Source organism: Glycine soja, chromosome 14, assembly GCF_004193775.1.
Source record: "Glycine soja cultivar W05 chromosome 14, ASM419377v2, whole genome shotgun sequence".
In the NCBI taxonomy this organism is placed as follows: Eukaryota; Viridiplantae; Streptophyta; class Magnoliopsida; order Fabales; family Fabaceae; genus Glycine; species Glycine soja.
The window spans coordinates 38,019,500-38,030,041 of NC_041015.1; the positions used below are offsets into that span (position 1 = coordinate 38,019,500).

Consider the following 10,542-nt stretch of genomic DNA (forward strand, 5'->3'; position numbering starts at 1 on the left):
CAAATTTCCAAAAATAATCAAAAAATCTTGGGCAGACATTGCCTCAGAATCTGATGATGAATCTGAATCAAATTTACAAACAATGATCCAAAATGCGTCAATGACCAAAACAACCACCAATACTAAAGGAAAACTACCTTTAGCCAAAGCTCAAACACCACCTACCAAACAAACTAACAATTATATTTATAAAAATAAATTGTTAACTGTTTTGCAGATGGAACCTGAATTTTGGGACAAAAATCCCTTCAAGGCGACGGCCAAGGCTTTCCCACCAGGATTTCACTACAAACCAACCACTATCCTGAAGACAAGAACTTTTTATGAATTGATTTTGGTAGATTCAAACTCAGTATCTATCAAACATTTCAAAGATCCAAAAGACCAAACCTTAAACACCCACTCAATCATCCAAATACTAAAAGTTCTTCAACCAAGACACTTTGGTTCGGACTTGAACAAAGGAAAGAGATTTTCAGTTCCATTTGATCCAGTAGGTTATACCTATTGGGATTACGTTGATGCTTGGACTAAGGTGTTTTGGCACCAAAATACCCGCTTCAAACATTCATGGCTGATATATTTCAAGACCAACACAAGTTACAATTTTCCCAATTGGTTTTTGCAATGGTGGGACTTCTTTGGACCAATCCCAGAGATATTCCCAGAAACAGTCCAACAAGGATTTTCCCAATTTAAGAAACAATACAATTCGCAGGAATCAAGAATTCCAGCAGATCTTAAATACTTTTCAAGCTTTGCACTGTCATGGATATTCTCATGGCAATATCGTTACAGCAAGACTGAAAAGACAAACCAATATCCATCACTACAAAGACACGCATTTGTAAAATGGTGGACACAATTTGACTCATCCAAAGCGGATGTAGAACAAGTAAAACTATGGTTCCAATCCCATCCAGAATTCCTCAAAGCAGCTGATCCAGAGACTTCTGTGTTTTTGAACCAAAAGTCTCATCTGGCAGCATTTTTAGCAGGATCGACATCAAAGGAGGTCTTAGCTAAAAATCTGAAGGAAGTTCTACAAATGTTACAACAGGAAGAAGAAGCTTCATCCTCAAAGAAGGAAGAAACAAGTTCTGCTGAAGAAGACGAAGAAGATCCCTTTTACCAAAACGAAGATGATTGTTTTGGTATCTGTTTAGATTAAATTTAATTTCGGTCACAAAACCGTCTGTTTGTAATTAATGTGTAATGCTGGACAATACTACCTGTCCTGTAGCCATTAAAGTCCCGGTCAAAACTACTTGTCTTGTAACAAACAGTCAAATAGTCCTGGTCAAAACTACCGGCAACTACCGGTCTTAGATTTTTGGCTATATAAGGAGTCCTCAAGCATGTTGTGAGGCACCCTTTCATTTAGCCATTTTTCAGGTTTCGGAAGAGAGGTGCTCTGAAACAAGATTTCTGTAAGCGCTTCTTTCTAGATCCAATAAATTTCTATTTTTCATATATATATATATATGAACCAAGTTAAACTCATAGTATGAATAATATCATTGGGGAGAAAAGAGAATCTTACCTTGAAACATGAATTTGAAAAATATTACCTTTTTTGATAAAATTGTCTACAAGGTTTTTTCTAACAAGTCGAGATGTTAATGAAAAAATATGCTAAATGAATAAAAGACGATCGTGTTGATAACTTTTAAATATAATGTAATTGGAGGAAAATAATAGAGAAAAAAAAAATAGAGAAAAGGAGAGTTTAGAAAGAATGAGAATTGTGTATTTTCATTTAAAGATGAGTAATATATTTATAGATACAAAAGGTAATGAGAGAGTTAAAAAAATTAATGCAAATAAAGATAAACAAAAAAAGATAAACGAAGATATGAACATTCACCAAAAAATTATTCATAACAAAAAATATATTTTTTAATTATTTTAATGTTGGAAAAACAAGGAAAAATAAATTAACAAACAGAAAAGTAGAAAAAAATATGCAAGCTTATTCACTAATTGATTTATTTAATTGCAAGCTTATACAAATTTATTAAATAGAAATATACATGAAGGAACTTGTTTACCCGCAAAGTAGGTGCATGATCTAGTAACCTTTTTACATATATTTTTTATTGGTACATATATTTTTTATTGGTAAATGTTAGTTGATAGTTTGTTACTTTTTATTAGTGAAAGAATTTAAACTTACTATCTTTTATTTCTTCTTTCGACAACCAAACGAACTTTATATCTCCATCTTCTTACATATTTTATAACTAGCACCTTATCTTGCGTAATACAAAATAAATATTTATTTTATATAATTAAAATTTAAAATAAATAGTTTTTAATATATAAAATATATCAGTCAAAATATATAAATGTTAAAATTCATATTACATGAATATATTTTAATATATAAATTATATTATAGATTTAGAATAAATAATTTATATTACAATATATGATTATATTTAATTATTGATGCTTTATTTTTAAAAAAATAATTTTTAAAAAAATAAAAATAAAACCCCCTTAAAGGAAAAACAAATTCATTGAAGAATACTCCTTAAAAATACTCTCAATGTATATAAAGATTGGAAATTACAATGGAGTATATAAATATCACACACAACCCCAAATTACTCTTTTAATTTGTTTTGTTGGTTACTATTTTTATTTTTAATATATACAAATACAGTAAGATTTTAAACGTTGAATTAATAAAAATTGATAATAATTTTTAAAAAAAGATTCATATAATGATTTTAAGCATATAAAGTGCTTATTCAGTGAAACGATTTTAAATAATAATAAAACAATTACGCGGGTAAACAATTCTAAAGTGTTTTCTTATTTGAATGATTCTTGTCCCTTTTGCCCCGTCCACTTTTGTGGAAAAGAAGTCAAAAACCTCCTTAAAGGTAAAAAGCAAACACTAGTGTATGCTACTCATTCCGTTTTCAAAAATCGAAGTAGCCATTAGAAAAACAAGACCCACAAGACGTTAATGATTACAAGTGGCCAGTTTTTGCCTCTCAAAAGCTGAGGGAGACAACTTTGTTCCTTTATTAATTATCCTTAATGGAAATTTGGTCCTTTTATTATGGTGAATTTGGTTTCTCATTTTCAGTGATTCTAGTCTCTCACTAGTCATCCTACATACTATTTATTTAACATAATAGTATAAGACAGTGTAATGTCAATATATTTTTTTGTTATAAATTAAATATTAAGTTAATAAATAAATGAAAATTAAATAATTAAAAAGTTGAAGAGCAAATTGACAAATAAAAACTTTGGAGAAATGAAAAAAAGACAAAAAAAATGCAATTAATCTTATTAATTACGAAATAAAGTCGAATAGACAAAGGAAGAAGTTTAACTCAATTAGTCATGCGTAAGTGGTTGCAAATGAGTTCTGTAGCTGTCAATCACTTCTACTACTCCAAGTAAAAAAATAAAGACAAAATGGAACAGACATTCTGGTTTCTGAGGATCTATCCTAGCGTGATTTGCTCTCAGTCCTCACACTGTTGTCTTTATCCCTCCCTCTCTCGATTCCGCAAATGTAGTTAAAATAAAATCTCTCAACTGTCACTTTCTTCAAGCTTGGAAGAAAAAAATCGGGTACCAAACCATTCTTGGTAAGTGTTGGAGTGAAAGAAAGAAAGGGTGGTCCACAACGTGCTCTCTTACTCTCTTTTTGACATTTTCAAATGCGAAGTGGGTTTCATCTCTGTCATTCCATTTCCAATTGAGCTGAACAGCAAGCAAGCTCAGGTTGGTGCCTAGTTGGTTTGTTCCAATCAAACAACTGGGTTGAGAATTTTTGCTAATTCCGTTTTTGGAAAAATCATCGCCATCACCCTTAAGAGTTTCCTCATTGTTTTATCCAAGTAGGATGAAAATTTTACAACTTTTGATGTAGTTAAGGATTATGTTTGTTTGTACTTTTGAGGCTTGCATTCAAAATTTAATACTATATCTGACTCAAGATTCAGACAAAATTATGGAATCCTGTGTCCGGCATGGTTGCAGAGCCGTTGAAGAGTTTTTTGTATTATATTATATTTTTCTTTTATACTCAGCTTATTTTCTTAATACAGTGCATGGTTTTGAAAAGAATATCAATTTTGGCATTTTCATCATCATATTAGACGTTACTGTCTTGTGGCTTCAAAATAAAATGGTTGTTGTCATTCATATTATATCTATTTTTCTTCATCGATCATCAACTGTGTTTTTTATGTTATTTTATAAAATTTGTATTTACTTTGTTATTTATTTATGATAAAAATAGGTTCCATCCTCCATCCTTTTCAGTCATGGGGAAGATTGCAACGCAGCCTTTATCTCGAGAGGCTTCGAATTATGATGAAGTTTTCATGCAACAGAGCTTGCTCTTTGATGATAGTCTAAAGGTAACTTCGAACCACTGCCTCCTTTTTTTTTTCTTCTTTTTGATATTCTGTTCCTGATAGAATTTTTAAGTAAAGTTGTATTTTGATATATTCATATATTTTACCAGGATTTGAAAAATCTGAGAACACAATTATACTCAGCAGCTGAATATTTTGAACTCTCTTACGCCAATGATGACCAAAAACAAATGTGAGTTTCCTTCTTTGCTTGACTTGGCCAATATTTGGCTCCTGTTCAGATAAATTTTTCAATTAGCATGCTATACAAGAAGAAAATTGGAAGAAACGATGATAAGTTAAAATTAACTTATGCATAAGTTAATTTATAGATTTTCTTTCATTTAGCTTATCTACATGTTGATTTAACTTATGAAACATAAACTAAATTTAAACTTCTGAGACAAGCTTAATTCATTTTACTTATTTCTTTTCTCTTATTGAAAAAGTTTATCTAAACAGAACCATATTTTGATATTGTTATATATCCTTTTGTGTCCTTCTTTACTTTTAATTTTCTTTCATGTATGCAGAGTGATTGAAACATTGAAGGATTATGCCATCAAAGCTCTTATAAATTCGGTGGATCATTTAGGGTCTGTGACCTATAAGGTGAATGACTTGTTAGATGAAAAGATTGTTGAAGTTTCTGAAACACAGCTACGTTTATCATGTATTCAACAGGTATACTTAATCCTTTCCATTCAGCCTCAGAAAAAGAAAATCTGTTAAAAGAATGTTGAATATAATTGCAAAGATGAATTAATTTACAACCAAATTATTGAAATCATGAACATACTTGGATGACTCTTATCCTTTCCAATGACTAATATGTGACACAGCAAAATATTTGTGTTGTACTTCATTAATGAGAACTTTTTATATGAAATATTTCAGCAAAATATACTTATTGAAGAGCTTTGAATTCAAAACAGAAATAAAAAGGGATGAAAAAAGATAAAAGAAAAAAAAAAGAGATAGTTCTTCAAGCAAGGTCACAGCTGGGTCCAGGTCTCCATTATTGTACCTAATTTCATCATGGTAATGTCTTGGGAAATAGGTTTTCTTATATTAAGTTTAGCAAGTGTATTAGCATTCAGCCATAAGACACATTTTAGAGAGTAATGTAAATAAAATTGGGTCATGCTAGTTGGTGAGTGTCTCTTTGGAAAAATGTATCTGACAAACCATTTATTATAATAATGTAAAAGATTAATGGAACTGTGTCATCCTTAGTTATAATGCTTGATGACCGATATTGATGGGTGGCCATAAGGAATCTAATCCTCTCTAAGAGTTATCTCTATTCTAATTCTACCTATAAAATTTGAAGTCACAAAATTGCTTCGAATATTCCCTGGTATTTGTATGACTGTTAATGCATATTTTAACATACCTGGCATCATTCAATTCAGAGCATAACTTCATCTTTATTTCTCCTCATGTACCAAAGAAAATATAATACAGAAGTGATTTCAAACTCTGCCTCTTTTTCATACACTTGAAGTTTGAATCATATTTCATCCACAAATCGGGGAACAAAATTTTCTGCGCTTAATATTGTTTTTCCATAATGTGGAACTATTATAGAGAATAAGTACGTGCCATGCATTCATGGATCATGAGGGGCGTACCCAGCAATCATTGGTGATTGATGCTCCAAAATATCATAAACGTTATATTTTGCCAGGCAAGATTATAAAACATTATCCTCACCTCTCAAAGTTTTAAGCTATATTTGAAAATGAAATGGATGAAAGTTACCATTCTTTTGTTTGGATATTTTTATGATGAAACAGAAAAAAGACCAGTTTCATCCCTGAGATGGAATGCAATGGAATAAAATACATGTCATTAGCTTCCATTCTATTTCATTCTATTTTAAACCATCCAAATAATAGAACTTAGTGTCATTTCATTTCATTACACCCCATTGCCCCCTTTCCATCAATCCAAACATCACTAAAGGAATAGCTTTTATTTTTCTCCTTTTATGCTAGCAACACACTCTTTTGGATACACCTCTCATTGGTTAAAATTTCTTGAAATTTTAAAAAAATCGTGGATCGCATATCCTTTTTAAAGACTCATGATTTTGTAGTTTCAGTAAATTTTAACCAACAGTAGTAGAGTGTATGTTAGGAAAATTGTGATAGAGAGTGTGTTACTAGCACTCCTCTTTATTGATATTATTTATTAGAAAACATGTCTGTGAAGTATAATGACGACATTCCTTAAAATCATGAGTCCAGCCGGGGAGACCTTGCGTGGTGCCAAGTTAACAAAATCAATATACATGGGATGCAGCCTAGATGATGAAGATGACTGGCATCACTTCAGAAATGGTATCTCATTTCTCTCCCCTATTTTAATTTCACTTTTGTAGGGTAAAATCTTAAACATAAATTAATATATATGTTATATTCTGATCTGTACCAAAGCTGTTCGAGCTACGATACGAGAAACGCCAACATCTACAGAGAGGTGATTAATATTCTGCATAATATTCTAGAACTGATCTGGTCAATGCTAACATGGGTTGCCTTAGCTACAAAATCATGTTGACACAATTCTTTATGTTGATGCAGCAAAGGGCGTTCCCCATCACCTTCTTTGCAACCTCAGAGAGCAGGAGCATTTTCATTCACTTCAACCATGCCAAAAAAAGATTTAGGTAACATAAAAGGAAAGGACTGTCCAAGGCTTATAAAGAACAACATTGATCATATTTTTAATTGATGTTAGACTAAACATCAAGTTGGTTCATAAATCAATCGAATCAAATTATACATTGTTCAAGTTCAGCTTGTTTATTGAACAAGCTCAACTTTTAACTTAAGTTCAGCTCATTTAGTTCATAAATCAAGTTCAATGAATCAATTATCGAATTGAGTCTGCAATTAGGACAACCCTACTCCCAAGGCAGCAACTAGGACAGCCTCAAAGAGGCCACAATTAAGGTGGGGTTAGGAATGACTGCAATTAAGGTGGACTTCCAACAATACACATTCAATCATTTGATATCTTATTATTCATTCAACTATTATATGGTCTACCAAATATTTGTGTCATTCTAGAATTGAAGTTAAAGATTTTATGTGAGTGTTCTTATTAGCATTTGAACTGCAATTTGCAGAGAAGCGAACAGTTTCACCATATAGATTTCCACTTTTACGCACTGGATCCATGTCAGGTAGGCCTACAACACCCAAGAATAGTAGACCAACTACTCCAAACTCAAGCAGAAGACCCACCACATCAAGTCCTTCTGATGCAAGATTAATGGTAATTTTCAATTAAGCTGAAGGCAATATTTTTTGCAATAAGATGACATGAATTGTGATTGAACATTGCAGCATAATTAAATTCTATAGTTTCTCTAATGGTATATGTCTCTGTCCATTATCAGTACCCTTCAGAGCCACGCAAATCAGCCTCAATGCGATTACCTGCCGAGAGAGACAGCAACAAAGATGTAGAACACCAACACCACAGTAAAAGTAAACGTCTCCTGAAGTCCTTGCTTAGCAGGCGCAAGTCTAAGAAGGATGACTTGCTATACACTTACTTAGATGAATACTAATTGATACAAACAATTGTCTATAGAATGAATGCAAGGGAAAGAGTTCATCTGGAAAGAGTTTTTCCTATTTCATTTTGACAGGCTGCACTTCTTTATTGCCTACTTATTCGTTCCCCGTTTGGTCCCTTTGTTAAATGTCCATTTCTTTGAAGTCTGGAATGAACATCTATATGGTAGTTATTTATTTGTTTGTTTGTTTTTGGTGCTTTATCGAAGTTATTTTTTGAGAATGAATAACATTGTTTTTTATTAAGTGAATTTGGCTTCACTTCACTCCTCCTTTCTTCATTAACTAAAAAAAAAAAAACAGAAGCTGAAATTGAAGGTGTCTGAAAGCTTAGTCTAATTTTCATCCATGATTTGGGAATTTATCGACTGTTATATATAATTTGTGTTGCAAAACATGATAAAAAATTGTTTCACATTTAGGTATTGTTTCCTTGTATTTTTATTTATTTTTGAATAAAACGGACTGATATTATCTTGGATTTGATATGGAAGGCTTAACCTTATCTTACAGTGTTTTTCCCTTTTAGTGAACTATCATTTTGATATATGAAAGTGTTAGGATTGATCATTTCACTCTCTATGGGAATTGATGAAAATGACTCTTGAAGTGTTTTCTGCCGATCATTTTAATCCAGCTAAAACTGTCCACGAAGATCTGGTGAGGAACATCAGAATGGAAGATTGAATACTAACACACACTAGATACTAAACAGTTTAACCTTGGATAGAATACTAACACACCAACTACTATTCCTTCACTGTATTTCTATGAAGCAATCTACTTCAGAATGTTTTGTGATGTGAAGATGTGTTAAGATTGATGAAGTTATGTTTCTTCATAAAGATATATATATCAATTGAACTTCATCACAAGGATATACCTGAGTCTGGATCCTTTCTCAACTAAAATTAGATTTTCCATTTCTTTTATTTTTTTGCAAAAGATTAGAATCTCCATTCCGATGTACCTTTAGAATGATCATCAGAAATGTTCTTTAGAAATGGAACCTCGAAATAACTCTGCAAGCTATGACAACTGTCATTTTTTCTCTGTTTACTCCAGAAGTCTATATGTCAATTAAGTTGACTCCACTTCAACGGGCTTCTTCTTTTTGCTTTCATTAAGATTTATTTGCATGATTTCAAGATAATCCGAATAAGTTTATTCATATCAAGAGGTCAATCTATTTAGGCTACATTTTGTATCTTGACATTGATTATATATTTGTATATATGATGTATTTCAGTTATCATATTATTTGTTGTATAATATGATAATCTCCTTAGAATAGGCAGACTATTCATTCATGAGAGGCGGTGGGAATGTTGTTGGACAAGTGGCATCAAATATCTTAAGAAGGGGGGTTGAATTAAGATATTATAAACTATTTTCCCAATTAAAATTCTACTTTGATTTCAATGCAAGTTGCAAGTTCCCTTAAAGATGAAATTCTAAATAATGATTCAAATTAAACAATCTGAGTATAAATGTAAAACAACAATAATTAAAACAACAATAATGAAATTCTAAATAAATTCTACTCAGATTTATACTAGTTCGGTCACACCCTTGTGCCTACGTCCAGTCCCCAAGCAACCCGCTTGAGAGTTCCACTATCTTGTAAATTCCTTTTACAAGTTATGAACCACACAAGGACAACCCTTCCTTTGTGTTCAAATTTCTTTACAACAAGAGACCCTCGGTCTCTTAACCCCTTTTTGAGAATTAAAGTGAAGAGAAGAAGAAATCTCTCTTGAAAGAGATAGATTGAACAATTTAAGCACTCTGATAATTCCTTATTGAATTGCAAGTGTATTGGCCAAGGAATTTTTAAGAGGATAAGATGATTTTGCTTTTTGAGAGGATAAGACCTTTTTGTTCTGAAAAACTCTAAGCAAATTCGTATTCCAAGTCACATATAAATAGACCTTTGATGGCCATGTAAAAACCATTTGAAAAGTTGTGACTCTTGAAAATAATTTTCTGAAAATCTCCTCTAGTAATCGATTACAAGACTTGTGTAATCGATTACAGGCTTTAAAATTTGAATCATAACATTTAGTAACTGCTGGTAATTGATTACCATCCATGTGTAATCGATTACACAGTGTAAAGTTTAAATTCAAATTTGTAATGGCTGTTGTAAATCATTTTTGGCCACTGATAATCGATTACATCCTCTGGTAATCGATTTCCAGAGAGTAAATCTCTTGAAAAAGACTTTTTAACTTAAATTTCTTGGCCAAACCTTTTGCTATTTCAATTTGGAATTCCCTTCCTAAAATACTACACATCTTCTTGATGTTGTATCTTGTATTCTCATATTGTTGTCTTGAATTCAACTTGAGAAGCGCATTTCCATAAGACATCAAATCATCACGATCATATGGCATCATCAAAACATCAAAGGCAAAGTCTTTGCTTCTACAAATGCCAAAGCTAAACATGGTGAATCCTACAAACGGCGTTAGCATGAACCGCGACGGTATAACGCCAAAGGAGATAGTTTTTCGCGGTTTGTGTGTGATGTTACTAAAGGAACAAAAAGGTATATGAGATAT

General features: G+C 31.7%; 1 protein-coding gene across 2 annotated transcripts; it reads left to right on the plus strand.

Moving 5' to 3' along the window:
• The first annotated feature begins 3,506 nt into the window (after positions 1–3,506).
• LOC114383498 (protein ABIL2-like) lies at positions 3,507–8,205 on the plus strand. 2 transcript variants are annotated; one of them, XM_028343176.1, is made up of 10 exons: positions 3,507–3,750; positions 4,271–4,391; positions 4,499–4,581; positions 4,922–5,072; positions 5,979–6,078; positions 6,641–6,733; positions 6,830–6,872; positions 6,977–7,062; positions 7,525–7,673; positions 7,798–8,205. In XM_028343176.1, the coding sequence occupies exons 2-10, from the start codon at positions 4,296–4,298 to the stop codon at positions 7,969–7,971; spliced, it is 975 nt and encodes a 324-aa protein (XP_028198977.1). In that variant the 5' UTR covers positions 3,507–3,750; positions 4,271–4,295; the 3' UTR covers positions 7,972–8,205. The 2 variants fall into 2 exon arrangements, with proteins under 2 accessions (XP_028198977.1, XP_028198978.1); XM_028343177.1 differs by lacking the exon at positions 3,507–3,750 and adding an exon at positions 3,765–3,866.
• The last annotated feature ends 2,337 nt before the right edge of the window (positions 8,206–10,542 follow it).